We start from the raw sequence: 25,747 nt of genomic DNA, 5'->3' as shown, positions 1-25,747 counted from the left end.
TCTAAATCAAGGAGTTGTCATAGATTGATTTACTTAAATTAAGTTTCAAGTTTTTAAGGCTCGAAATTCAAATTAAACTAAGGTTTAATTGAAGATAGGCTGAGAATAAATGTAAATGTAAATGTATGATGTAAAACTTGGAAAGAAATGCCAATCCATGATATATCTTATGCTAATCGTTTAAGCTGGTTCACATGGAACTAGTGAACTGGTTCAAAGGTAAAATTCACGTCACGGTTTTGTTTATACCCAGCGAATTGAAAAACGGAAACAATAACAAAATAAATTGCATCCCATGGATACTCCAGATTTAGTCACTAAAGGTATGTCAACGTCATCGAATCAAAGTGGCAAACGAAACTCTGTGGGTTTAGATTTCCAGGTAGCTGGCGTCTCAAGAAGTGGACGTGTGCGCAAAAAATCATCCAAACTTTTGGATTTCGAGTCTCCGGAGGAAATTGAGAGGAAAACAAAACGAATTCATGGCCATACCAGGCAGCCGGCACGATATTTGGGCCGAGGTAGACCGCCAAATGCATTAAAAGAACGCGAGCAACATCAACATATAACACTGGAATTGGATGCAGATCTCTCTATGGCATATGATGAGCAAGAATTGAGCATTACCTCCGAAACGGAAAACATACACACCACACACAAACACTCTGGATCGGCACATACACCTGCCCTGCTGATGAACTCGGACGAAGAGTTGGATACGCTGGTGCAGGATCTAGTAGAGGGTGTAGAGGCGGAAGCCACCAACAACAATGCGCGAGTACGGCAAAGCCTTTATATGCGCGAACAGTCGAACAAGCGGAAAGTGATCAAAGATGGCAAAATAGTCGTTACCAAGACGCAAAGAAAGGACAAGGGTAAATCTCGCTATACTGCCTACAGTCTTTGGGCTCGAGAAGTGCGTAAGCGAGATTTTCAGGATATGGGTAAATTTTATCCTCAATTGAAAAATTATTGAAACTGCTATGTGGAATTACATTTATTTGCAGACTTTTCCCAAGCTGCTCGCCGTCTCAGTGAGCTGTGGGCTAATGTATCCAACAAAGAGAAAAGTGCGTGGCGTCGAAAGGCCAAAATTCAGGCCACCAAAGCACGAACGCGGGAACGTAATGGACCAAATGCCTTGGCCAGCAATGGTACGACTACTACGGCTGCTGCCCCGGTAATAACTCATATGACAAATGATAGCAATAACTTTGTCAATCGTGCAACAACAAGTCGTACCAAAAAATTGGCGGCTGATCGACGTCAACATCCCTCCACATTCAACTCCTCCTCCTCCGCCGCCGCCGCCATACAGCCTGTATCAGTAGGTGGAACTTCTACAGATGATGCTACAGTGAGTAGCAGCGGTCTTATTACACCCATCAATACGAGACAAAGGCGCAGTGGCCGTGCGGCGACCCTAGCACCACGTCGTACAGTGGCTACTAACTCACCCACAACACTTAATACTTCAGATAGTAGTGCTGACATGAAGGCAGCAACTAGCAGCAGCAGTAACCAACTAAATCAGCCATCACCACCGACCAGCATTGAGGCAATCGATGCGGCGGCTCACCTTAAATTGCTTGGCGAGAGTTTGACAGTTATTGGAGAACGACTCAAAGAACAAAATGGCCATGTGTCCCTATCGGGCAGTTTATCCGTCCTGCTGGACAGCCTGTTATGCTCTATGGGGCCATTGCTCTGTATGACGACTCAGATACCAGGACTCGAGAATAAAGCTCAGTTGTCCACTAATCTGGCGACAACGCTGGATAATATAGCCTATGTAATGCCGGGTCTGTAGAAGATTTTAAAGAATTATATAAAAACTATTTACTTATGCTTCCACACGAAGATTTATGGGGGCCTAAAATCCCTTTAAAGTACAATGTATGAAAAGATTGCAAAATATTTATATTGTAATTTCAATCAGAATAAGATCAATGTTAAGAAACAAGTAAAATAGAAAACACTTTGAAACATAATTTTGTATTTTTAAATTAAATTCGCCGCGTAACAGAGAATTGTTTCGCCGCTGCAGCAAAAGTCATCAAGAGAGGCAATTTCTTCTAGTTCCGGCTTTACGATGTTTTCTCCATCCCTAGCGTCAGCGTTGCCAGACATCGGCATCATTCGTCGTTGTTATTATTATGTAAATTCCACAACAAAATTGAATTTAAATTGAATCACATCGGAAGCAATCAAAAGCAGAGCCGTTGCGGCAGCACAGTCGCTTTGAAAACAAAAAAAAAAAAAATAATCATTGGATCCCTCCGGTGATTCGATCTCAACAGATTTCACTTGGCCAATATTGGAATTTGGTGTTTTTGGTTTTTGGTGGGGACTTTCAAGATTGATCTTTGATTCTATGCTTGTTTTTTATTTTTCTTGTTTTGATGGTCTTAATGGTTAGTTTTTATTTGCATTTACAGACCCCTACCAGGTCAAGGTCTAGGTTTGAGCCCAAAAAGCAAAACTAAACTAAGATGGTTAAGCCTGCAGATGAAGCCGGAGTGGATGTTACCAAGACAAGTCCCAATTCCACACCCACTACCAATGCGTCAGGTGATAGTAATAGCAGCAGTCCAGCCAAAAATCCAAGCAGTGGAAGGCATCAATTGCGTCCTGTTAAATATGATTATGCCGATTCATTTGCCTGCACCTACATAGTATCCGTTGTGGCCGCTTCAATTGCCGAATTGGTTACATATCCATTAGATCTAACAAAGACACGACTGCAAATCCAAGGCGAGGGCGCTGCTCTGGTCAGTGCTGCCACCAGCACCAGCAATGTGAGTAGCCTCTATGTGCCTCTGTTTTGTGTGTTGTCTTGTTACCTTTTTACCCTTTGATTTCCATTCCATTTCATCTTTTACCCTCTCGCGCTTTTGTTTCCATATTGATGTGCATGGCAAGGGGGTAGGCCTAATTCCTCCCCCTCCTCCTGCCATCTTTCAAGCTATTCATCTTCATCTTATCGTATGTTTCATTTTGTTATTTTTCATTGCTTTACACTCATATAATTATAGATTGGTTTCACGATTTATTTGGGGGAGCGGCACACACACACACACACACATACGGACTGGGGGGCAGGTTCTCCGAATAAATCAACTAACTGATAAGATAACAGACTTTCAAATCTCTCTTCTATATAAAATATGCTTTGTATATATATATATCTGTGTGTGTATATAATATAATATTAATGCATGTTATTTCGGGAGTTGGAGATCCAAATCCATTTTAGCGATTAGCTGACCAACCGACAAATCAATCAATTAATCAAATCAATCATGCTTCATACGTTACTCAAGCTCAAGCGAATCAATTAAGATGGACATTTTCTAATCCTCTTTCACTTTGCCTTTCAAGCTAAAACAAAAATGTAGTGAAAAACTAACTAAAAGATCTCTTGAGATCATTATATCATGTAGGTTTAGAATGTCAAGTGTGTAGCCAGGACGAAATTTCCTCATTTTTCTTCAATTTTTTGAATGAATAACCCCTGCCTATGTCTTGTAGAAAGTATATAATATAGAAATCAAATTAATTTGGACCAAATACAATCTAGAAACCATATCCCTTATATAATCTTGCTATTCCTTCTTACGATATGTGTCTCCTGTGTATTATAATTTCTGTTTCTGCTTCTGGCTCCCGACTCCCAAATCCCTGTTCCTTCTGTTCTGGCTCTAATTGTTGCTATCTCATCTCATTTGTGTGTGTGTGTGTGAATCTCTGTTGTGTATCTCTCTGGCCATGAATATATATATGTACAATATATATATATATAAAATCAACCTACTACTACCTACCCATTACCAGATGCAATATCGCGGCATGATGGCCACCGCATTCGGCATTGCACGGGAGGAGGGCGCCCTCAAATTGTGGCAGGGCGTGACGCCGGCGCTCTACAGACACATCGTCTATAGGTGGGCAAACAAAAACCAAAACCAAAAAACAAAACAAAAACTATTTTAATACCCCAAAAAAAAAAGGCAAGCAAATCAATTGAAAGCAACATTAATTACTTAATCATTGTATAATCTATGAGAATCAATGCGACTCTATAATATACATATATATATCACCTTGCCTGGCATCCTAGACCACCAAACTAGCTGCTGCTGTAACATCCAACATCCAAGATGCAAGTTCTAATCCCAAAATCCTCCATCCAATATATCTCTCGATAGTGGCGTACGCATCTGTAGCTACGATTTGATGCGCAAGGAGTTCACCCACAATGGCAAGGAAGCTCTACCCGTATGGAAGTCAGCTCTGTGCGGTGTAACAGCTGGTGCTGTATCTCAATGGCTGGCCTCGCCGGCCGATCTTGTTAAGGTGCAAGTCCAAATGGAGGGGCGCCGACGACTGATGGGCGAACCGGCCCGTGTCCATAGTGCTGGCCATGCATTCAAGGAGATTGTCCAGCGTGGCGGCATTAAAGGCTTGTGGAAGGGTAGCATACCGAATGTCCAACGTGCAGCATTGGTCAATTTGGGTGATTTAACCACCTATGATACCATTAAGCATCTCATTATGCATCGCCTGAATATGCCCGACTGCCACACAGTTCATGTCCTGGCCTCAATCTGTGCTGGCTTTGTGGCGGCCATAATGGGCACGCCAGCGGATGTGGTAAAAACCCGTATAATGAATCAACCTACCGATGAATTGGGACGGTAAGTCAACTCAAAAGAGAACTGCATAATTCCAAATAATTGATATTTTAAACTTAACTTTTTCCTCAGTGGTCTACTCTATCGAGGCTCAGTGGATTGCTTGAGGCAAACAGTAGCCAAAGAAGGATTCGTGGCCCTCTATAAGGGATTTCTCCCCTGCTGGATACGTATGGCTCCTTGGTCATTGACCTTTTGGTTGTCCTTTGAACAAATTCGTAAAACGATTGGTGCATCTAGCTACTAGATACAAAGTAAAAAAAATCAAACTCTTGGTCCAACTCAGACCAAAATCGCGAACCCGACATGTATATACCGAATCATATATGTTTATGCACATTTATGCAAGATTTATATATACATATATGTGTATATAAATATACATAAACACACGTACACACGTAGTATATATCTATATCTATATATCTATATATATTATAAGCTCTATTTTTTTAGCCTGTTATTAGGGATAAAACACCAGGTTCCTTCCTTATACAATTATACAAACAAATTATTTTCGTTTCCTTTGTTGTTATTCTTGTTGCTTTGTAAATGAACTTAAAAAAAAGAAAGAAGAAAATTGATTTATTTTTAATAAATATATTTTTTGGAAAATACAAAAAAACGAAAATCTTACTCCATCAATCTCCTGTTTGTTTTAAGAAACTTTCAAAATATTCTTAATTCGAGTTTTTAATTTCAAACGAAATCTTAGCTTTGAATAAATTCAACTTAACGAGTTTGATATGGGGAAAGAATTCATTTAAAGAAAGCATTATAACAAAGAAAAAAGTACGTAATTTACATTTTTTTTATATTTTATTTTATAAAAATACTTATTAGTTAAACAAAAAACCCTTCATTGAAAAATAAATAGTGAAGAAACTGAATATTAATGTGTTTAGTTTTCCTTTACAACTTTCAATTTGAAAAATGGACAACTACTTTATTCTATCGAATCCATCTATTTATCTAGATTTGTCTATTTCTAATATAACGCCCTTTATTTGAAATTTAAAGCCCATTAAGTATTACGAAACGAAACGGAATGAAGCAAGGGATATAACTCGGTTGTTGATCCTAAATATTATAAGTGAACCCAATGTATAGTGTTTACGTGCGTACGTGGCCTAACGGCGTAGTAAACTGAACCAAAGATCAAATTTGTGAAATACACAGTGTATAATTCTTTTTGATCAATTAGGAAAATTAGTTGCAAATTGATATAAATTAAATACATCTCATAATTAGAATTAAATTTCGGGATGTTTACAGGCAACTTGAAATTTTTATTAAATAATTTGGGACTTAGTTGGCTAAGTTAAATATACGGAATGTTACAAACTTAAATTTGATAAATTGCTGCATATATGTATTTGCAATTAACATTTATTGACTTTTTTACTTATCACAACAACATAAACATTTTTTTTTTCTTTTTTTCGTTTTTAAGTTAAAGCGGAAATTGGTAGAGGGATGATGGCTCTCAGGTGGAGACGGACAATTTTAGTAGCAATTCTCGACGATTTGTATCCATGGTTTGCAGAAATCCTTGCACCCGTTCGCTATACAAATTTGTGGATTTTGCCAAATGTGAGGCATTTATACGCTCTGATCTCTTGAGTTCATTTATTTGAGATCTATCGCGCTGGAAAGCCAAAATCGAGCCAAGGAAATTCCAAATTGTGATCTGTGGCCACAGGACATTAGTGAAATACAAGACCGAATTGCTAAGCTAAGGATCGAGAAAGGAATGATTAAAATTGATGCAACATTTAGTTGGATGTAATATTCTTACCTGCCACATCATAAAGTCACTCAATCTAGACTCACCGGAGGTGCGAAAAACTAAATCAGGTGGTGGAGAATGTCTAGTGTACATGCATTCCTCCAGTAAGCGTTCACTAATATCCTCACCAGTAAGATGACCTTCCTCGCCGAGTTCTAGAACTGTTTTCACTGCTTGTGTGATTTCATCGCGGGATGTGTACGAGAATGCCACGTTCAGAAAGAGTTTATCGTTGTGCTCCGTCCTTAGCATTGCCAGTGCTATTAGTTTTTGCAGATCCAGCGGTAAAAGCTCAATATTTCCAATCACTCGTATCCTTATGCCATGTTCATTTAAACGGTCCGTCTCGTCCAGAAGTTTACAAAACTTTTCGCGCGCCAAATTAAATAGTCCCTCGACCTCTTCGCTGGAGCGTTTAAAGTTCTCAATGCTGAAGGCAAAGGTAGTCACCTCCCGTATGCCGATGTCTAGGCACCAACGTAGACAGTCAGCTAGTTTGGCAAAGCCCATGGAATGCCCTTCGATCTTATCAATATGCTGTGACCGGGCAAATCGTCTGTTGCCGTCCATAACAAAGGCTACATGATGCGGAATGTGGGCGCAAGCTCTCAGGGAGCGCATAATGGTCCGCTCCAGCCACGTATACTCGTACTCAGAGACCCACGACATCGTCTTGGATACCCTGTAATAGAACACTTGGGCGTCTTTTGTTGCTATTAAATAATTTTACTCTTGTGTCTTGTGATTGCCACATCGGGTATCATCGATGTCACAATTATCGATATCGATAATATCGCTATATGCTACATACTAAGCAACCCTGCTCGTTTGACAGCCAGTTCTGCCTTCTTTTTTAATTTCCGGTTCACACAAGTGGTTAGTTTTCGACAGCTCCCAATATTTTTTTTATATAAATGAATATTTTGTGAAATAAATTCAATGCGATAAACATGCACTGTGTAGAAGTAAACAAAAGCCTCTTGCAAAGAGAATCTATCCTTCACATTGGCTGTCTTTAATTTGCTCTGTGCCAATTTATCATTCGTGTTTTTATTGTTTTTGTTGATAAAAGCATTTGTGTTCTGACATTCTCGCTCTTCACCCTCAAACAGTTGCTGATCTTTTAACCACATCAGAATGGCTCCTAGAAAGGCTAAAGCTCCCAAGGAAGAGGTGCAGGTCCAGCTGGGACCACAGGTTCGTGACGGTGAGGTCGTCTTTGGAGTTGCCCACATCTATGCCAGCTTCAACGACACTTTCGTCCATGTCACCGATTTGTCTGGTCGTGAAACCATTGCCCGTGTCACCGGAGGCATGAAGGTGAAGGCTGATCGTGATGAAGCTTCCCCCTACGCCGCTATGTTGGCTGCCCAGGTAAGAATCATTCTGCACCGCTGTTGGGTTTGAAAGCTGTATCGCTAATTTAATCAATTCTTTTAATTCTAGGATGTTGCTGAGAAATGCAAGACCCTTGGAATTACAGCTCTTCACATCAAGCTGCGCGCTACCGGAGGCAACAAGACGAAGACGCCTGGACCCGGTGCCCAGTCGGCTCTGCGTGCCCTGGCTCGTTCATCGATGAAGATCGGTCGCATCGAGGACGTGACACCAATCCCATCCGATTCTACCCGCAGGAAGGGCGGTCGTCGTGGTCGCCGTTTGTAAACAGGCGCCAGACAAAGTAAACCGAAGGAAAACTGCATATGTTTATGTATGTACAATAATATAGTTGTTTGTGTGCATAAGAACATAAAAATAAAACTGGTAAAACTTAAGTAACCAAAATTTTATGTGTTGCCAGTTGTCGCGGCTCATTATTTTTCTTATAGTGAAAGTCCATAAACTGCTTTCAATATATTTTAAGAATAAATAAATTTGCCAAATTGAATTTTTCGGCAAACGCACGGCAGAGTTGTCATGCAGTCGCACTTAACTAGTACATATGTGAATCGATAACAAAGTTCCCATCCCTGAATAAAAATCTAAATACAGCCCTGTCAAAAAGTTATCGCAACAGCACTGTGTTGTTTTTGCTCTCTTTTTCGTATCCGGTTCATGCAATTGGTTGGTTTCAAATTGACTAATTTTTATTTTTTTTTGTGAAAATAAGACGGCTTCCAAAACAAAACGCCACAAACGTAAACATGCAACGAGTAGTATATTCCATTAGCCATAACAATGGAAATTTAAAGAAAACTTATGTGAATGAACTTTGCCGATTCCATTGAATTACTTTTGTGAATTTTTTTTTTGTTTTGGTGCCAATATTATTTTCTTGTTGTGATTTTAAGAAATACGAACTGTGTCTGAACTTTGTGCTTCTTTTGCCCTTAAACAGTTTGCTGATCGACAATAAACTACAGAATGGCTCCCAGAAAGGCTAAAGCTCCCAAGGAAGAAGTGCAGGTCCAGCTGGGACCACAGGTTCGTGACGGTGAGGTCGTCTTTGGAGTTGCCCACATCTATGCCAGCTTCAACGACACTTTCGTCCATGTCACCGATTTGTCTGGTCGTGAAACCATTGCCCGTGTCACCGGAGGCATGAAGGTGAAGGCTGATCGTGATGAAGCTTCCCCCTACGCCGCTATGTTGGCTGCCCAGGTAAGAATATATCTGCACCCTTGTTGGGTTTGAAAGCTGTATCACCATTTTAATCAATTGGTTTTCATTCTAGGATGTTGCTGAGAAATGCAAGACCCTTGGAATTACAGCCCTCCACATCAAGCTGCGCGCTACAGGAGGCAACAAGACAAAGACCCCTGGACCCGGTGCCCAGTCGGCTCTGCGTGCCCTGGCTCGTTCATCGATGAAGATCGGTCGCATCGAGGATGTCACACCCATCCCATCCGATTCTACCCGCAGGAAGGGCGGTCGTCGTGGTCGCCGTTTGTAAGCGTGCGCCGCTCCTGATTTGCTTGATTCTCTGCTGTTCAGAAACAATGAAATGTGTTGCGCTGATTTTGTATATATCTATAAATTACACCTAATAATGTAGTAATACAAAATGGAGAGAAGATTGCAATTTTTAATTCATTTTGCTTATGAAGGGGGGGAATTGGGTATACAATGTCATTTGTTATATTGGCCATCTTTCGTGGAGTTGTTGGTTGATAGCCGATTGCCAGTGTTTACAGACAATCTGGCCAATATCGATAGAAATATCGCACATTCGATAGCTATGGAATTTTTGTTGTATCGATTTTCGCTGAGAACAGCCAGGGGGGAATATAGCAGCGCCCCTAACGAATCCCAGATCTAACTTCTGGCAACGCTGCATACAACAGACGACGGATTTTGCAGAAATAAAACGCGTTCTTGGGTATACATTAGTACTCTAATGACTATAACTTCACGAATTATTAATATCGGAAGTGCTTAAAGTTGTCTCCCGCATGAATTGAATATTGAACAAATAACCACAAGTTGTGAAGTTCAATGCACGAATTATATATTTGGTTATAATTCGTGTGGATAAGTGTGTGTGTGTGTGTGTGTGCGCGCACTAGTGTAATTGTGTGTGTGTGTGTATGTGAATTCCTTATTTGCAAAAAAAAAAAACGAAACGAAGAGAAGAAAAAAAGAGACGAAATTTTTTGGCTTATGGATAAAGGAAAATGGAAATACTTATTCTTGATAAATCTTTACTGCAGTTGCTCATTCATTGACCACCAACAGCAGCAGCACCAGACCAGGAGGCGGCGGCAGTAGGTCGGGCAGGCAACGTCAAGAAGAGAGCTGGGCCAGCCAGCGAGCGAGCGAACGAGTGAGTGAGTGCGAGTGTGAGTCAAAGTCAAGTGTTTGTTGTTGTGAAATTTTTCGTCTCTGTTTCTTCTCCAGTTAAATCTAAAAATCAAAATTTTCAATTAAATTTTCCATTACCAATAACAGCAACGGCAACGACAATAACAAGAAAGGCCCAAGCAAAGACAAAAACCAAAGTCAAATAACAACGAGAAAGCAAATCACGAAGGCGGCCCCCATCAGCAGTAGCAGCAGTCAGCAGCAGCAGCAAAAGAAGAAGCGGAACCCAAAAAGAAAACTTGTTTGAAAAAAAAAATTTTTTTTTCAAAGAACCGAAACAGAAAAAGCAAAAGCCAAAAGAAGAAGAAAACGACCGACCCAAAGAAGAAGCGTGGATTGCTGGATTTGCTGGTGGATCTCGGGCATTGTCCGTCGTACATCATCCCCGTTTCCCCCAGGTAAAGACTAGACTGTAGGCAGCGACAGCGGACGTCGTCGTCGATAGCGTCGGCAGCGACGTCATCAAAAAAAAAATCATAAATACCATACAAAATGGATGAAGATGATAATCTGTCAAATGCCGATATCAGCATCGATGACGAGGAGGAACGTACCCGAGCCATGGTCCAGGCCATGATAGACGAGGATGATGAGGATGACGACGACGATGATGATGATGATATAGTTGATGTTGCCGAACCCCAAGAATCCGATATGGATCTCTTATCGGTTTATGTGCTGCCTACAAATGTGACTGTAAATTCAGGCAGTGCTACCAATTCGGTTCCCACTACTGCAAGTCGAGCAAGTGGTGGAGGTGGAGGAGGTAATTCACATTCACCATTTCATGACTGGGATTCTAGTGCCACCACCAGTACAGCTGGAGTTGGTGCTGGAGCGAGTAGTAGTGGCAACAAATCTTCAACAAATGTCCACGGCGGTGCTGATGATACAGGCACCACCAACGATGAAAGCAGTAATTCAGGATCAGGCGCTAAGCCGAGCTTCTTCTTTGGCGCCTCTTCATTTAGTCTACGCAGTCGCAAGGAAGTGGCTGCCCTGATCAATACTGAATGCTGTCGTGGCAATGGTACACCAGATCTGGATTCCATAATGGATACATTGTTTAATCCGGGTACAGCTATTGATAATCCAGATAATATTGAATGGATACGCTGGCTAATAGCAGGCGGTCGTACGCCACAGGAGTTTGTAAAAATTGGTAAGGCTTATCATGCATACAGATAAAAAAAAAAACGTTCATTTTCATATTTCGATAAATTTTTTATTTTTTTTTTGTATTGTAATTGTTGTATTTATCGTAAATGGCGGTCAGCTGATTGTACACTGCAAGTACGTTGCCCCTAAAAACAATTTCAATGAGGGTATGCTTGCATGAGTTTGTGTGTGTGTATGTGTGTGCGATTGTGTGTGCTCGTGTTTGTGTGTGTGTAAAATGGTTATAGGGCACGCAAGGTGCAAATCAGCGTGAAGAGAGTGCAGCGCCATGGCAACAAAGCACACAAACACACACACACTAGCAAAGTGAGAGTCGTAAAGGGAAAGAGATTGTGAGGGCGGCATATGCACGCACTTTAATACAATTTGATCGTGGCTAACTTTACTCAATTTACAAAATCAAAATTTAATCTTGTCATTTTAGTAGGTGCCAGGCTGCGTGAGTCGCCAAATCATCTTTTCTCTCGCTCCGTGACATGCGTTAAATAGTTCTTGTCCCACTTATTAGTTACTTGTTGACGTACACGCACATGCACATGCACATGCATGCACTGTGAAAATTTGCAGCTTCCTTGTCAATTAATCTTCTCACCGCAGAGGCGGCGACACTGTGTTGCTCCAATTGTTTATTTTCATTTCCTTTCAAAAAGGAAAAAAACAAGTAAATTTTCTTGAGAAGCATCTCTCTTCATTTCGGACACATTTTCCAAGTCCTGTGTGTATATTGTCAACCGATTGTTCCATAAGTTTATGTTTACACCATAACAAAAAGCCTAGGGGAACGGAAATGGTTATTCAAGGACTAGGATAATATAGAAAGAAGCATTTGGTGCATTTTCCTTTTTCTGTTTTAGGAAAGGATATTTGTCATATGTTCTGATATAGAATCTATATCTTACTAGAGTAATACTATTTTAATTCTGTTGTCAATGACCGCCAGTCTCGGGGTCTTTTTGCTATTTTATTTCCCTTAATGCGTTTTCTCTACTTTTTTCCGTATTGAAAGGTCAGCCCCAAAGACCTTTTAGTCACCATCGCACAGAATGTTTGCCAAAATATATACGCATCACATATTTAGCAGATTAACAAATACATTGAACTGTTTAATTAAATTGATTTTAAATGTACATACATATTTGTTGATGATAAAAATCGATTAAAAGTTGTTTTATTATATAAATTTTTTAAAAATTAGAGACTAATGTAATCTTTTCTTTCACTATTTCCAGTGCGGAGTTATGACAACCATGCGAAATGTGGACTGGTCTGGGTACCCCATGTGGTGGCTTATCGTTGTCGCACCTGTGGCATATCGCCGTGTATGTCTATATGTCGGGATTGCTTCAAGAAAGGAAATCACACAAATCATGATTTCAATATGTTCTTGTCACAGGCGGGCGGTGCCTGCGATTGTGGGGATACATCTGTAATGAAAGCCGAAGGCTTTTGCTCTGATCATGGCATCAATAATCGCGTCAATCGTGATCCTGTGCCTAATAATCTATTGGCTGTGGCTGAGGCAATAATGCCCAAACTATTATTTCGTCTCTTGCAACATTTTCGCGAACATAGCGACACCTCGTTGCAAGCGCATGCAATGGCCTCGTATTCTTGCGAGGAATTTGCCAATATGCTGATCCATTTAAATAATATGGGTGAGATAATGCGCAAAGTTATGACACGGACATTGATCAATCCGGAGGTCTATGCATATTTCATGGAAACACCATGCCAGGATACACCCAATGGCCGTTTCCTTAAAGCAAATCGTGAGAAATATGAGGATGCTGTGAATCGTTTCCCGAATCCCGAGCCACCTGATGAATACCGCGATTTGCCAGCATTGGGCGAGAAACTGGTCCATACCACACTACTCGAGGAGTTTATATTCTGGACGTTTAAGTTTGAATTTCCTCAGACTTTGGTATGCTGTCTGCTCAATATGCTGCCCGATCAAGACTATAAGGTAAGTGCGACCAACCAAGCAAATCGATTTGATTGTTACTTACCCATTTATGGTCGATCTTTACATTCCAGGAACACCTGACCCGCACCTTCGTCATGCACTACAGTCGCATACCGTCTGTGCTGGAAATGTCACGCGATCCCGACACCCTAAGCAATCGTGTCGTGCATATGAGCGTTCAACTCTTCTCCAACGAGAGTCTGGCCCTCAAAATGGTCAACGAATTGTCGCTGCTGCATGTGATGATCATTAGTTTAAAGTTAATGATGTCCAAGATACTCATACAAAATACATTGCATGGTAAGCTAATACCTTATCTTCTTTTCTTATAAAATCTCATTCTGAATGCTATTGTTTTCATATTTTTTCTACAGATTCGACGAAAAATTTCCATTTTGTCATTGATTGTACACGTCAAGTAATGAAGGATCATTGCTATTGGCCACTAGTCTCTGATTTTAATAATGTCCTGTCTCACGAATCGGTGGCTTTGGTTTTTCTACGTGATGATAATCTCATCGATATGTGGTTTCAGTTTCTCCAAATGCTCCAGGGCATGAATGTGAATGTCAGAGAGACGGCATCGCATGTGGAATTCGAACCAAATAGTTATTATGCGGCATTCTCTTGTGAATTGGAAGCCAGTGCGTATCCCATGTGGTCGATAATATCTCATCTGCAGGACGGTACACATGCTCATCTAGCGAAAAAGATTATCAACTATTGTGTCACTACATTGCATGAATGGCTAGATTCGATATATTTTATGGAACCAAAAATGCCATTGGTAAGTAGAGTTTGATTTTTACCCTAGGCAGATTTTAATTGTTTGTTCTTTTTACTTCGTCTAGGAGGAAATGATGCAGGCCTCTTTTCATTTTCCGTTACATCGTTATCTGGCTGCCTTTATATGTCAGGCTGTAACCAAAATGGGCATCAGTTTGAATGATGTGCTACCCCATCGTCCATATATCTTGCCTCTACTAATGATTCATCCGCTTCGTGTACAGGTGAGTTGGATTAATGATAGATGGTAGAATAGAATGGTAGATGAAATCTCTTAGAAACTCAGACAGGAAGCAAAAATTCCCCCTATAAGTTTAATCATCAACAAACCTGAGCATCCAATAATCGTGTTTTTGTCCGATTTAGTAAATTTTCATTAAAATATTTGATGAGAGGCAATTAAATAATTTTTTCTGTGATAAATTAGCAAAGATAATAGAAAGAGATGACGATTATGATTAAACTACTATGTATTTCAATAATATTTTTAATTATTTAATTTTTGTTCTGATTGGATTTCTATCTTGTCTTCCTTTGTTCATCCTTTTAATGAATTTTGTTTGTTTGTTTGTATATATATGTTATGTATATATAGACTAATTTTAAAGCTAGACAAGATATAATGCAAAATGATTAAATGTATTTTGTATGTATGTAAAATATCCTAGAAAGCTATAAGATATCTGAGATGATGATGATGATCGGGCTCTCTCCTCGTATGCTCTTATACTTCGTCCTTGTTTCTTAATTAGTTTAGAACTTATTCTTTGTGGGCACTATAACATGGGGCGTGAAATCATATGTTATAATCTTAGGTGCTAGGAAACCTCCATAACCCTGACGTCCCTTATAGTAGATGCCAATGCCCGATAATGGCACTGGGGGCTTCGATGTAACATCCTGTATATCAATAAACGGCACCGTACTTTGAGCAGCATCCTTGTCCAAGCCCGTATAAGTGAAATCGATGTATTGATTGTGACGTGATATCGGTATGGATGTTGTTATGGTGCGTGTTGGCAAATCCGCATTGGATAGTGGTATTTTTTTTCTGAAAAGTAAGAAATGTTAAAATTTTTTTGATCTTCATCTAATTTACATTTCCACTTACCTGCGATCATCACCGCTAACATCGGTATTGTCATTAGACTTCCAGAAACTGTTTACCTCTGGCTGAATGAGTTGACCGGTTCTAAAATCTAATTCACTCAAACGTGCCTCTAAATTCAAATGTGCTCCGACCACACGGAACCGTACACCCGTTACAACATAACTATTATCATCTGTATATATGTCATCCAAATCAATGGAACGACTTTCATAGCTCAAAGTATGATAGTCGACACCCTTTTTGACATCCCTATCAAAGATGTTATATGAATCAATCTTTCGCCACTCCAATGTACTCTCATTGACGGCTCCACGTGGCAATAGCTCGGCCTCTTGGATCTGCAGATGGAATATACGATTCAGTTTCACAAAACGTAGTCCAGTAACAACTCTGCAAAAAGATGAAGCAAATGATTTGTTTAATTACCATCCCACCCCATCCAGTATCCTCTTTTCTCTCACCTATTGCGCTTGACATCCGACAAAGATTCGCGTAGATTGAAGAATCGATCAGATTTTAGACCCTGCTCATCGCACATACAGAAGCAATAACTGCAATGCCAGAAAAGATAACGCCACCAACTATCAACCTTTGTGGTGCCGCGTACACATTGTCCCCTTTGACCCAAGACGCGTCCGTTCTCATATTCCACATACTCGTAACGCCTTGTGCTATTCTGGGCTGACGGACATACCCACATATCGGAATCAACAAATTGACAATCAAACAATCTGCCGGAACATTTGGGTTGACGAGCACAAAATAATTCCTTGAAACAACCCTCCGAACGGGTTGCTTGATAAAATGAGCAAGTCTCTCGGCATGTCTCATCGGTATTTAGATCGACCTCGTTTTCTATATAACCTTGCAAGAGGCGTGTTATCTCATCATAAGTCACTGCTGCCTTATGTTTGGGTGGATCGCAACGCCATACTATACGATCGGCACGACGCATCACCTCTCTCAGTGGTTTTAGGGTGCGCTCTGTGCGTTTCTCATAATTTTGACGCATTAATTCCGCTTCCTGGGTGTAGTTTCCTTTGCCATATACACGTAACATCATCCAAGAGAATTCCATCATGGTATAACCTTTAAGTTCGGTTAATGCAATATCCGCATACAGAGAGTAAATAAATTGTTGAGCCGATTGTTGTGGCAGACATATCTGATCCGAGAATTTCTATAGTAAAGAGAAACGGTTGGGAAAGAGAGTGAGCGGGAGGAATAGAAATTAGCATAAGCAACAGCTGCTGCTGCTGGTTCTGTTTTTCAAATTTAATTAACTCATTCCCTAATACTGTAACTAACCAACATGGCCCTATAGTAAAGTGATTGACCGATCATGGTATGTTCAATTTCTTCAAATATGCGACTCATTGAGAAGGTTTTATCGTTGCGTAACACATGCTCCGCTAAATCCAATACGGCGCGTTCCTCTAAAAGGGCGCTATTATTCTGATGAACAAATGTGTCCTAGAGAGAGAGAGAGAAAGGGAGAGAGAAGGCGATAAGAAGAGAATGCCATCAAGAGAGAGGCTTAATCATTCTCGTTCATACCTTATATGTATCGTATAGCTTATTGATATAAACCAAATCACGTTCCAATATTTTCCATTCATAATGATTCAAAATATCATATTTTTTCTCATAAAATTCTCCATTGAATTGCCATTTGGACGAGAAATTCATATGCGAGTCATAGACTTTACGCAAACGTGTCTCCTTGTTGCTAGTTTTGTCCAAATAATCCCACAATGATTTCTCTAAGGCGAAATATTCAGTGCGTAAGGCATCCACATTCATGGAGGGTGAGCGATGTAGATGCATCATTGCGCGATTGGAGGAGCTGGCCACACTGGCTGCCATCCCAAGGAGCAGAACCAAATATATTGGACTCATTTTTCCGTTTAAGCGCGAATTGTGCCCGCAATTCACACAGTGTCAGGGCGAAGGGGGAAAATTGTTGATGTTGCAGTTCTTTTGCTGCTTTTCCTTTGGCAAGCTTAAAGCACCGTTTTTTGTTTTTATTGGTTCTTAGCACAAGCTCTGCTTGTGTCTCTCCAGCTCTGCTCTACGTAGGGGTAGAGGGGCAAAAGCGGAGCACAGTTTATTGGCTCGTTTTCGTTTTTGCAATTTCTGTTTCCTCCCTTTTTTTTTTTTTTGTGTTATTCCCCCTTTTCCGTCACTTGCACAAAATAAATAATCTAAATGTGTGTTGTTAATCTCTGTAAACTATAGACTTTTTGCGATTTATTTTTTTTTTCTTAAATCGTCATTTTATTTTTGCTTTGTGTTGTTGCTGCTGTAGTTATACTCGTACTGGAATCATTTTTTTCACTCGCCGCGCTTGCTGCTGCTGGTTTGGCCATATATTTTTTCCAACTTCGTGCACTCGAGTGTTGTTCGTGTTTAAATATCAACACAACGACAAAAAGAATCACTGACTGAAGCTTTTTTTTTATATATTATTCTTTAGAATGTGTTGTTGTTTTTGTTGTGTTTTATTATCCAGACATTGAGGAGCGCAAACATTCCAACACATAATGTGTGTGTGCGTGTGTGTGTGGGTGAGAAAAAAAGCTTTGTTTTGGTCTGCCTGCCGTAAAGGCTTATTAGTTCGCTACATTTGTATTGGTCGATAAATTTTTGCTTTTGCGATCAATCGATAACGAGGAAACGATATGCAAGCAAGCAGCTGTCTGCCTCTCTTCTCTCTTCTTCGTCTCTCCTCTCAATCTGTATCGAAGTGTTGTTACAAACAAAAGATATTTACCCTATCTATCTCTCTTTGTCTCTCTGCATGGGGGCGAGCAACTAAAAGCAGTGAGTATCCTCCCGCATCTGTGCGTAAGACCTTTGACCTCAAACAAAGGGATGAATTTTTAGCATACTCAAATTCCTAAGTGTCTCTTTGTGTTTAAACATAATATTAACAACCACTGCGCTCCCTCGCTTAAATGACTCACCATCATCATCATCATCGTCATTATCAATTCAGCAAAAGAAAGTTTTGCCAAATTAACGTCCACGACGACGTCAACGACAACGACTATGATAATACTGCGAGGTTGATTTCTACAGGGAAGTCGAGTTTAATTCTGGGAATCAGCATCAAGTTACATACATCAATGATGATTCATTCATTCATTCATGTTCATCATCTCTAGGAAACAGCAACAACCTCAATTGTTGTGTGATCCTCATTAGTGTTATATACATATTTACCTCATAATTTGATGCCAGTTGATAGAGCAAATTGCTACTTGTATTGATCTTGTCTTCACCTCCAAGTAATGTCAGATGTAATCGATCCATTAGATGCTGAACTGAATGGGCGTTCGGTGAGACAGTCCATTCGGCAAATTGTATTAATGTAGCCATTTCTAGTTTATCCTGATGGGGCTCATACGATTTCATTTGTTCATACCGTGATGAGATACGATTAATGGTATCGGTAATGTCATTCATTTTGGCAATAACCGGTCCATTCTGATTCATATAACTGGTCACAGAATCAATGGCCAAAGCCACATACTCAGCATGCTAAAAACAAAAAAGATACAAAACAAAACAAGAATAAAACAAGTTAAGATAGATTCTTTTTCTATTTTTTATTGTTTTTACCTGCTGTTCTGTTTGGTCAATTTGCCGGCTAACTTCTTTGAGGCGCTGCAAGACTTTTCGTTGTTTTTCACGCATCAGTGGAAACTCAATGTTGGCCGCCAATGGTGAGGATTGCACAATATCCCAGGCTTTTAGTATGCCCGTGGTGACCTCTTTAACCACATGGATTACATCTAAAACATCTTCGATGACAGCGTCTGTTGGTGCAGGCTGACTTAGAAACAAAAGAGATGCAGCAAATAGCATCAAAATTAGGGGTTTCCTTTTGCATTTTGGGGCCGCCTTTATTTCTGCGTGTTGCTGATTAGTTGAATAGTAGCACATTGTACGAATGTGTGATATTTTTTTTGTGTACAAAAACTAAAAAAGAAGGTAAATAGCTGAATCACACACACACACAAACGCACAACCCGAGCCAGACACGCAACTGCACCCGTTGAAACTCAAAACGTAAATGCGACAACAGAGAGTTGAGTTGAGTTTGTGACTCTGAGTTAGAGATGGGCTTGGACTGCCAAGCTTGCTGGTATAGTTAATATTTTTCGAGCTAGTACCTACCCCTTTATAGCCTTTTATTACTTGAATTTGTAGGAATGTAATTTTCAAATTCTTTTCATATAACTGGCTTTTCAAACTTAATTTTTTGCTATCTGAAAATGCTGTAAAATTAATTAGACTATCGTGTCACGAAAAAACCCAGCCCATGCTCATCTCTACTCTGAGTTTTGGGATTTGGCTTTGGTCGCCTCTCGTTGATTTACAAAATCTCTTGGATATATGTATGTATGCACATATGTATATGTTTCAGTTCTTGACTTGTGTGCGTGTGTGTGTGTGTGTATGGTGGCCTTTGCTTGGCTCTTCTTGTTTAACACCAAGTATCAAGTCTGAGAATAGGTGAGAGCGAGCAAGAGATAGCGCAACATAACAGCTGATGTTATGTATATGTAAATATTTATCGTCTTCCGTGGAGAAAAGAGTTTCGCAGTTATCGATAAAATTTGATTCACTAACGGTTAAATTTTTAGAATTTGAAAACTATCTGAACTTTGTATGTTTTCTTCTCTTTGCAGAGCTTCTTTTATGAAATTCTTGCTGGAAAATGGGTTCGCAATGGCCTACAAATCAAAGGTCAGGCCATGACCTACATTCAGGCCAACTTTTGCAACTCGATGGCAGATATGGATCTCTTTTTTCTTCAGATATGCGCCACCACCCTGCCCCAGTACTTCTTTCTGCAGAATACCATTGAGCTCTTCGATGTGGGGCAATGGCTGGAGACAGCGCCACTGAAGCAGCCCCCGAAGGCGGAACAGTCTTCCATGTTGGAAGGCTTTCTGACATTCCTCGCTACCCTCGTGACGAGTCGTACGAATCTTGGCAATGATGAGGCCACCCAGTGCATCATTGAGATTAGCGCTCTCCTGGCCACCGAGAATAAGACACATTCGCAGCTTTTAGAACTGATGCCGGAACGATCGGGCAATGTACACACCAAAAATTTTGAAACGTTTCTCAAGAAACTATCTGTCTATAAGGCCCCATCCAGTGGATCAGAGAATTTAGAACAGGGCCTCTTTACGCCCATTGACGAAGTGTGGGAGAAATACTACGATCCTCTGCATGTCCTGCTACGTGCTGTCCACCGTCGAGATTTCCAATCTTCACTGGATCGTTTCACCAACTATGTCAAGTCAAAAGGCAAAATGCCGGCCAGTGGCAACCTTTGGCCGCCGTTTCGCCTACCGCAATCTTTGCCAGCTGGCAGCTCTTTCAGTGATCCTTGTCGTATTCTCGACTCCCGCGTCTTTCACTCTACCATATTGTCGATATTCTTTCGCGCTGTCCACACGCGTGATGTCTCTGAACATCTGCTGGCTCTCGCCGTCTTTCTGCTGGAGATCTCGGTAGAGACGAGTGGCGATGCCAGTGCGAGACCTGCGTCAGGCAATGCAACAGTCGCTGCTATGGTGGAGGTACCGGGTATGGTAGGCGGTGCTGGTTACCATCACGCCTACGGCCCGGGAAGACAAGAGCCACCTAAATTGTTTCAGTGCTATCCCACGGACAATCTCAGTTGCAATTTGCGGCATGTGGTGAAACGTGTATCGCTCAAATCGCGTGATCCGCAAGTTATCACATCCAATTACCGCTCCAATCCATTCTACGCTGATCTGGACTTTGATGTTGAGACAGATTCGACGGAGCAAACCATGCGCTATGCCATTGGCTTGTCCGAGTCCGATACGGATGAGGGGGCAAGTGGTGGAACGACGACGGCCGGAGGAGGCCGAGGAGGTGGGGGAGGATCAACTGTGAGTCGACGTGGTGTCACTCAAGCTTTGGTGCCCATGCGAGTGCCTGGAATGGAAGTGGCATTGCCACGAGATCTATCTGTTGTAGCGGAAACTGGTGTGGTTATTCGCCAGGATAGCAATGAGGACGATCTGTTGCGGGACGATGACAACGCCATGGACATGAGCCCGGCTGCTCTTGATTTTCATTTCCCAATGCAGCCGATCACATTGCCCGAGAGTGGCATGGAAGTGGCTATACGCAGAGATCTCTTACTGGCCGAGACAAACAACGAGGCACGCGGAGGAGCAGAATCCATTGGTCCAGGTGCTAGCAACATGAATGCTGGAACTGCAGGCACTGGCGCTGTCGGCCCTACAACGCGAAGTGGTGGCGGAACTGCTCCCAATGAAATGTTTTCACCAACCACTCCAACCGGTGGTGGGATGTTGCTGCCGTTCCAACGTGTCCAGCCCGTTGCTGTGCCCAGCAGTAGTAACATGGACATTGTTCTTGGAGCTGGTAGTTTCATCGCTAGCGGAGGACGCCATCGCCATCACCATCATCATAATTACGGGGATGCTGGTGGGGCACGCAAGCGTTCGGTGGACATGGCCATTGGTGGCAACAACAAGGATGAGCTACAAATGGACGAGAGCATATTGTCGCTGCTCCTCAAGTTGCACTCTCAGCTGAGCGGGACGCTGGACAGTTTCTCGCTAAGCGATGCCGAGAATGACGAAGGTGGAAGCGAATCGCCATTCAATGATCAGGCAATGGAGGTGGATTGCAATGAGGCTAGCACAAGTGCTGCCGCTGTGGCCGAGAGTACAGCCTTAGCGGAGCGTAGAAGTACGACAGGCGAGAGGAAGCGTAGCAGCTATAACAACATTCATGTTTCCTCGTCGAGGATCGGCGATGGTCCGTTCTTCATTGGCAATCTGTTGCGGAAAATAGCCAAACAGGATGAGTTGTGCGCCCAAGCCATCGATGACATTCGGGCCCGTCTGTGGCCCAATCAGCGCGAGAAACAGGCCGAGGCCAAGGCCCGCGAAACAAAAGAAAAGGAAGAGCGCCGCAAGAAGGCACGTGAGCGTCAACAGAAAATGATGCAGGACTTTGCGAACAAGCAGAAACAGTTTATGCAATCGGCGGCAGCTGCTGCCACCAATATGGTGTACGGTGCCGAGGATGAGGAAGACGAGGATGTATACGAGGAGCAGCCACGCGAGAAGGAATACGATTGCATTATATGCAATTGCACCACGCCCAGCACTGAAACGAATCCCATTGGCCTGGTGGTCTTGGTGGAGTCCAGCGGCATTGTCGGACATCGGCGGCGTATATCAGAGCGTCTCCCGTTGCCATTGAGTGCAGAGGATGAGTTAAGATTGAATCATACCACAAGATTAGCCACCGAATTCAGTCGGCGTACCGATCTGCTAAGCTTGAAATTTGGCGAAGAGTCATGGTATCTTTCTAATAACATGTCCTACGACAATGGCGTTCATGTGCAGTCCTGCGGTCATCATGTGCATCTCAGCTGCTTGGAGGCATACCTCAAGACGTTATATACCACACAGCGTCAGCCTGTGCAGGATCGCGGCGAGTTCTATTGCCCGGTGTGCCGGCAATTGTCCAACTCAGTGCTACCGCTCAGTCCACAATTGGATAGGCCGACGCATCTGGTGCGTTCGGGTAATCAGCCATTTGAGCAACTTGTTGCCGATCTCACCGATCTGATCAAAGAGAACGAAAAGATACCAGTAAGTAGAAACTAGTCATCCAAATCCAGATCTTATGATGATCAACAATTATCCCTCTTCTTTTGCAGCAACCTACTAAGCTAACCGAAGCCATGGGCCATGCCATGGAAGTGATGACGAATATAGCCCAACGCAAGGTGAAATGCGCTTCAACGACGTTCCGAAAGCTCTTCATATTTGTGACATCGATAGCGCGGACCAATCTGGAGGCGGAGATCATACAACGCGGTGGCTCGCTTTGTTCCACAAATGCGACACGTTATAAACCAAAACGGGATTGTATTGTGCCGCTGCTCCATGTACTCTCTGTCCATGTTCGGGTATTGGTGGAGTGGCCATTGTGGAGTAGTTGGGCCTCATTGGCCGGATTACCTGTTAGCGATACAGAGCCATTGCCAGTTCATTGCCTAGAGCTGATACCTAGTCTGTTGGCAGATCCGATAGCTTTACTGTTGAAGTTTATACTTTTGGCGCCACTTCATTTGGATCAGGGTAAGTTAAACGTCCTCTTTCCGTATTCGATCTTTTGGCTTATGTATGTTGTCTATGATTCTTGCAGACTACTTCACCTGCATTGTTAAAGTCATGTATAATCTGTTATACTATCAGATTGTAGTCCAACTTTGCGTCACCCTGACTGATCTCGAGTGTGATCATATTCTGGACAATTATGGCCAAAATAAACAGCAGCAACAACAGCAACAATCTGGATCGCCGACGTCGCCCGCCAGCACAAGTAGCACAGGAGGACGTAAACGAGTTCATGGGAACAATAGTGGGATAATGGGTAGCAGTCAGCTAGGACAAGCCATGGCCTTGGTGATTAACGAAACGAATCGTCTGTCACATTTACGTAGAGATAGTATACCAAGCACCAGCAGTTCGGCAGCAGCAGCTGCATCACAGCTGGGCACAGGTACAGCGACTGGCACCGGCACAGGAACCACCACTGCCGATGTTAATCTCAAGTCGATGGAGCTTCAATTACAATCGTTATGCCTGCCATTCCTAAGGATTGCGGCATTATTGCGTCAGCATTTGTATCGCCATGACATGCCGGAAATTTCGGCACCCGGTTTGGAATTTGTGCGTCTTGTTTATTATCTTGAACTTGTTACCGATTCCATGGACTGGGATTGCTTCAATGCATCAAAGGGTCTATGCTTTATACCTGGCACTGAACGAACATTACCGCAATTCTGGTGTAAGCAGCTAATGGAAGTGAGTCCACCGCCGGATATGTTGCGTGAATTGGTGCTAGTCAATCAGCACTCGTTGTGGCAACAGCCGCGACTCTTGGAACTGCCGAGAGAGTATGAGCGTCTCTTTACGGTAAGATTGACTTTCTAATTCAAACTGTTTTGAACTAATATTGGTGTCCCATTTTTGTAGTATTATCATGAGCGACCCTGTCTCAATTGCTATAAGGTGCCCAAGGAGAGTTCGATTTGCCTGCTGTGCGGGGCAATAGTTTGTCTCAAGCAAAACTGTTGTGCTGAGAATGAATGCTGTGAGGCTGTACGGGTGAGTGTTATCTTCTCTTCCTCCTCCTCTTGACATTAATTATCTGTTTTAATTTTTGTAGCACACTTTATCCTGTGGCGGCGGCATTGGTATTTTTCTGGTGGTTACCTCAACATACATCATTGTCATACGTGGACGGCGAGCCTGTCTCTGGGGCTCCCTTTACCTCGATGACTTTGATGAAGAGGATCGTGATCTAAAGTAAGTTAGCTTTGAAAACGAATTTCTATAAATTACTTATAATTTGCATTCCTATTTTTAGACGCGGCAAACCCTTGTATTTGAGTCAAGATCGTTTCAATTTGCTGGAATCCCAATGGCTGTCCCATAAATTCGCTCACACAAAACACACCTGGGTGTTCCATCGCGATCTCTTGTGAAATATGGAAGATTTACTACGCAGCATACAGGAGCTGGTTGGTCAGATATAGAGAAATATATATATATGTATATATATATATATATATATAGAAAGAGGACAGAGAGTGACAGAGCTAAAGAGAGGGACGTAGAAGAACGTAAGAGAATGATAGCAGGAGATGATCCATATGAAGAAAGATGTCCCGCTACCCGCCGCCTAGTCGAAACACACGCCCCGCATTCACATTCACCACATCTTAAAGTAAAAAAGAAAAACTGCCTTTTCTGTTTATGTTTTAAGCATATTGTTTATTTTTATATATAGTATATATATATATATACATGATTATTATTATTATTCAGTTTTTGCGTCGCACATGTCGCGTGCTGTGTAATTAACTAAACTATTCCCATCCCCAAACCTCCCTACCAATTCTGCTTCCTTCAACTCTGAAACATTTTCCCTGCTCTCTTGTCTGTATGTGTGTGTAAATGTATATGTATGTATGTATGTATGTATGTATTATTGTTGTAATTGGGAAAGGTTGGAAATTTTATGTGTGTTTGCGGTGTGGTGAAGAAGGGGAGGATGATTGTCCTCCTCCCTTTCTACGTTCACCAAAAACCAAACACCCAATTGGCACGCCTCCTTCTGCATCCTACATATATATATATATATATGTTTATATATATATATATATAAGTAGTCAAACCTTCAGCTAATTTGCAATTGAAATTAGATATATGTATAATCAATATATACATACATATAATAATAATAAACAAAATAGCCTATCGATCATTTCCTGTTTGTGAATCTCCAAAAAAAAAGAAAAAAATTAATACTTGATC

General features: G+C 41.6%; 7 protein-coding genes and 1 long non-coding RNA gene across 9 annotated transcripts; 6 read left to right on the top strand and 2 right to left on the bottom strand.

The window, feature by feature from the left end:
- The first annotated feature begins 195 nt into the window (after positions 1 to 195).
- Positions 196 to 1,991, top strand: LOC6644772 (HMG box-containing protein 4). Its single transcript, XM_002067328.4, has 3 exons — positions 196 to 323; positions 375 to 944; positions 1,008 to 1,991. Exons 1-3 carry the CDS (start codon positions 296 to 298, stop codon positions 1,808 to 1,810), a joined length of 1,401 nt encoding a protein of 466 aa, XP_002067364.2. The 5' UTR covers positions 196 to 295; the 3' UTR covers positions 1,811 to 1,991.
- Positions 1,992 to 2,159: 168 nt separating this feature from the next.
- LOC6644773 (mitochondrial uncoupling protein 4) lies at positions 2,160 to 5,093 on the top strand. The gene is made up of 5 exons (XM_015177931.3): positions 2,160 to 2,343; positions 2,439 to 2,798; positions 3,835 to 3,944; positions 4,209 to 4,697; positions 4,767 to 5,093. Exons 2-5 carry the CDS (start codon positions 2,493 to 2,495, stop codon positions 4,939 to 4,941), a joined length of 1,080 nt encoding a protein of 359 aa, XP_015033417.1. The 5' UTR covers positions 2,160 to 2,343; positions 2,439 to 2,492; the 3' UTR covers positions 4,942 to 5,093.
- Positions 5,094 to 5,952: 859 nt separating this feature from the next.
- On the bottom strand, positions 5,953 to 7,255 carry LOC6644774 (dehydrodolichyl diphosphate synthase complex subunit DHDDS). Its single transcript, XM_002067330.4, has 2 exons — positions 6,493 to 7,255; positions 5,953 to 6,429 (listed from the first exon to the last, which is right to left on the bottom strand). Exons 1-2 carry the CDS (start codon positions 7,150 to 7,152, stop codon positions 6,181 to 6,183), a joined length of 909 nt encoding a protein of 302 aa, XP_002067366.1. The 5' UTR covers positions 7,153 to 7,255; the 3' UTR covers positions 5,953 to 6,180.
- A 34-nt stretch (positions 7,256 to 7,289) lies between these two features.
- LOC6644820 (40S ribosomal protein S14a) lies at positions 7,290 to 8,258 on the top strand. The gene is made up of 3 exons (XM_023176949.2): positions 7,290 to 7,359; positions 7,596 to 7,857; positions 7,930 to 8,258. The coding sequence occupies exons 2-3, from the start codon at positions 7,621 to 7,623 to the stop codon at positions 8,146 to 8,148; spliced, it is 456 nt and encodes a 151-aa protein (XP_023032717.1). The 5' UTR covers positions 7,290 to 7,359; positions 7,596 to 7,620; the 3' UTR covers positions 8,149 to 8,258.
- Positions 8,259 to 8,480: 222 nt separating this feature from the next.
- Positions 8,481 to 9,497, top strand: LOC6644821 (40S ribosomal protein S14a). The gene is made up of 3 exons (XM_002067332.4): positions 8,481 to 8,547; positions 8,822 to 9,084; positions 9,158 to 9,497. The coding sequence occupies exons 2-3, from the start codon at positions 8,848 to 8,850 to the stop codon at positions 9,374 to 9,376; spliced, it is 456 nt and encodes a 151-aa protein (XP_002067368.1). The 5' UTR covers positions 8,481 to 8,547; positions 8,822 to 8,847; the 3' UTR covers positions 9,377 to 9,497.
- Positions 9,498 to 9,724: 227 nt separating this feature from the next.
- On the top strand, positions 9,725 to 10,517 carry LOC124460517. Its single transcript, XR_006954430.1, has 3 exons — positions 9,725 to 9,802; positions 10,134 to 10,262; positions 10,372 to 10,517. It is a non-coding gene; the product is annotated as an uncharacterized LOC124460517 (long non-coding RNA).
- A 47-nt stretch (positions 10,518 to 10,564) lies between these two features.
- LOC6644824 (E3 ubiquitin-protein ligase Ubr3) lies at positions 10,565 to 25,195 on the top strand. Its single transcript, XM_002067335.4, has 11 exons — positions 10,565 to 11,446; positions 12,693 to 13,429; positions 13,501 to 13,729; positions 13,804 to 14,216; positions 14,281 to 14,439; positions 20,024 to 23,011; positions 23,080 to 23,503; positions 23,571 to 24,343; positions 24,404 to 24,535; positions 24,597 to 24,736; positions 24,798 to 25,195. The coding sequence occupies exons 1-11, from the start codon at positions 10,777 to 10,779 to the stop codon at positions 24,913 to 24,915; spliced, it is 6,783 nt and encodes a 2,260-aa protein (XP_002067371.3). The 5' UTR covers positions 10,565 to 10,776; the 3' UTR covers positions 24,916 to 25,195.
- LOC6644823 lies at positions 14,668 to 19,317 on the bottom strand. 2 transcript variants are annotated; one of them, XM_023176892.2, is made up of 5 exons: positions 18,951 to 19,317; positions 18,552 to 18,869; positions 15,788 to 16,506; positions 15,327 to 15,716; positions 14,668 to 15,266 (listed from the first exon to the last, which is right to left on the bottom strand). In XM_023176892.2, exons 1-5 carry the CDS (start codon positions 19,272 to 19,274, stop codon positions 14,969 to 14,971), a joined length of 2,049 nt encoding a protein of 682 aa, XP_023032660.1. In that variant the 5' UTR covers positions 19,275 to 19,317; the 3' UTR covers positions 14,668 to 14,968. The 2 variants fall into 2 exon arrangements, with proteins under 2 accessions (XP_023032660.1, XP_002067370.2); XM_002067334.4 differs by lacking the exons at positions 18,552 to 18,869; positions 18,951 to 19,317 and adding exons at positions 16,635 to 16,799; positions 16,884 to 17,490.
- Positions 25,196 to 25,747: the final 552 nt, after the last annotated feature.

This window comes from Drosophila willistoni (genome assembly GCF_018902025.1).
Source record: "Drosophila willistoni isolate 14030-0811.24 chromosome XL unlocalized genomic scaffold, UCI_dwil_1.1 Seg142, whole genome shotgun sequence".
Lineage (NCBI taxonomy): Eukaryota > Metazoa > Arthropoda > Insecta > Diptera > Drosophilidae > Drosophila > Drosophila willistoni.
Note: the sequence above shows the minus strand (reverse complement) of the source record. Positions and strands in the feature narration are given on the sequence as shown.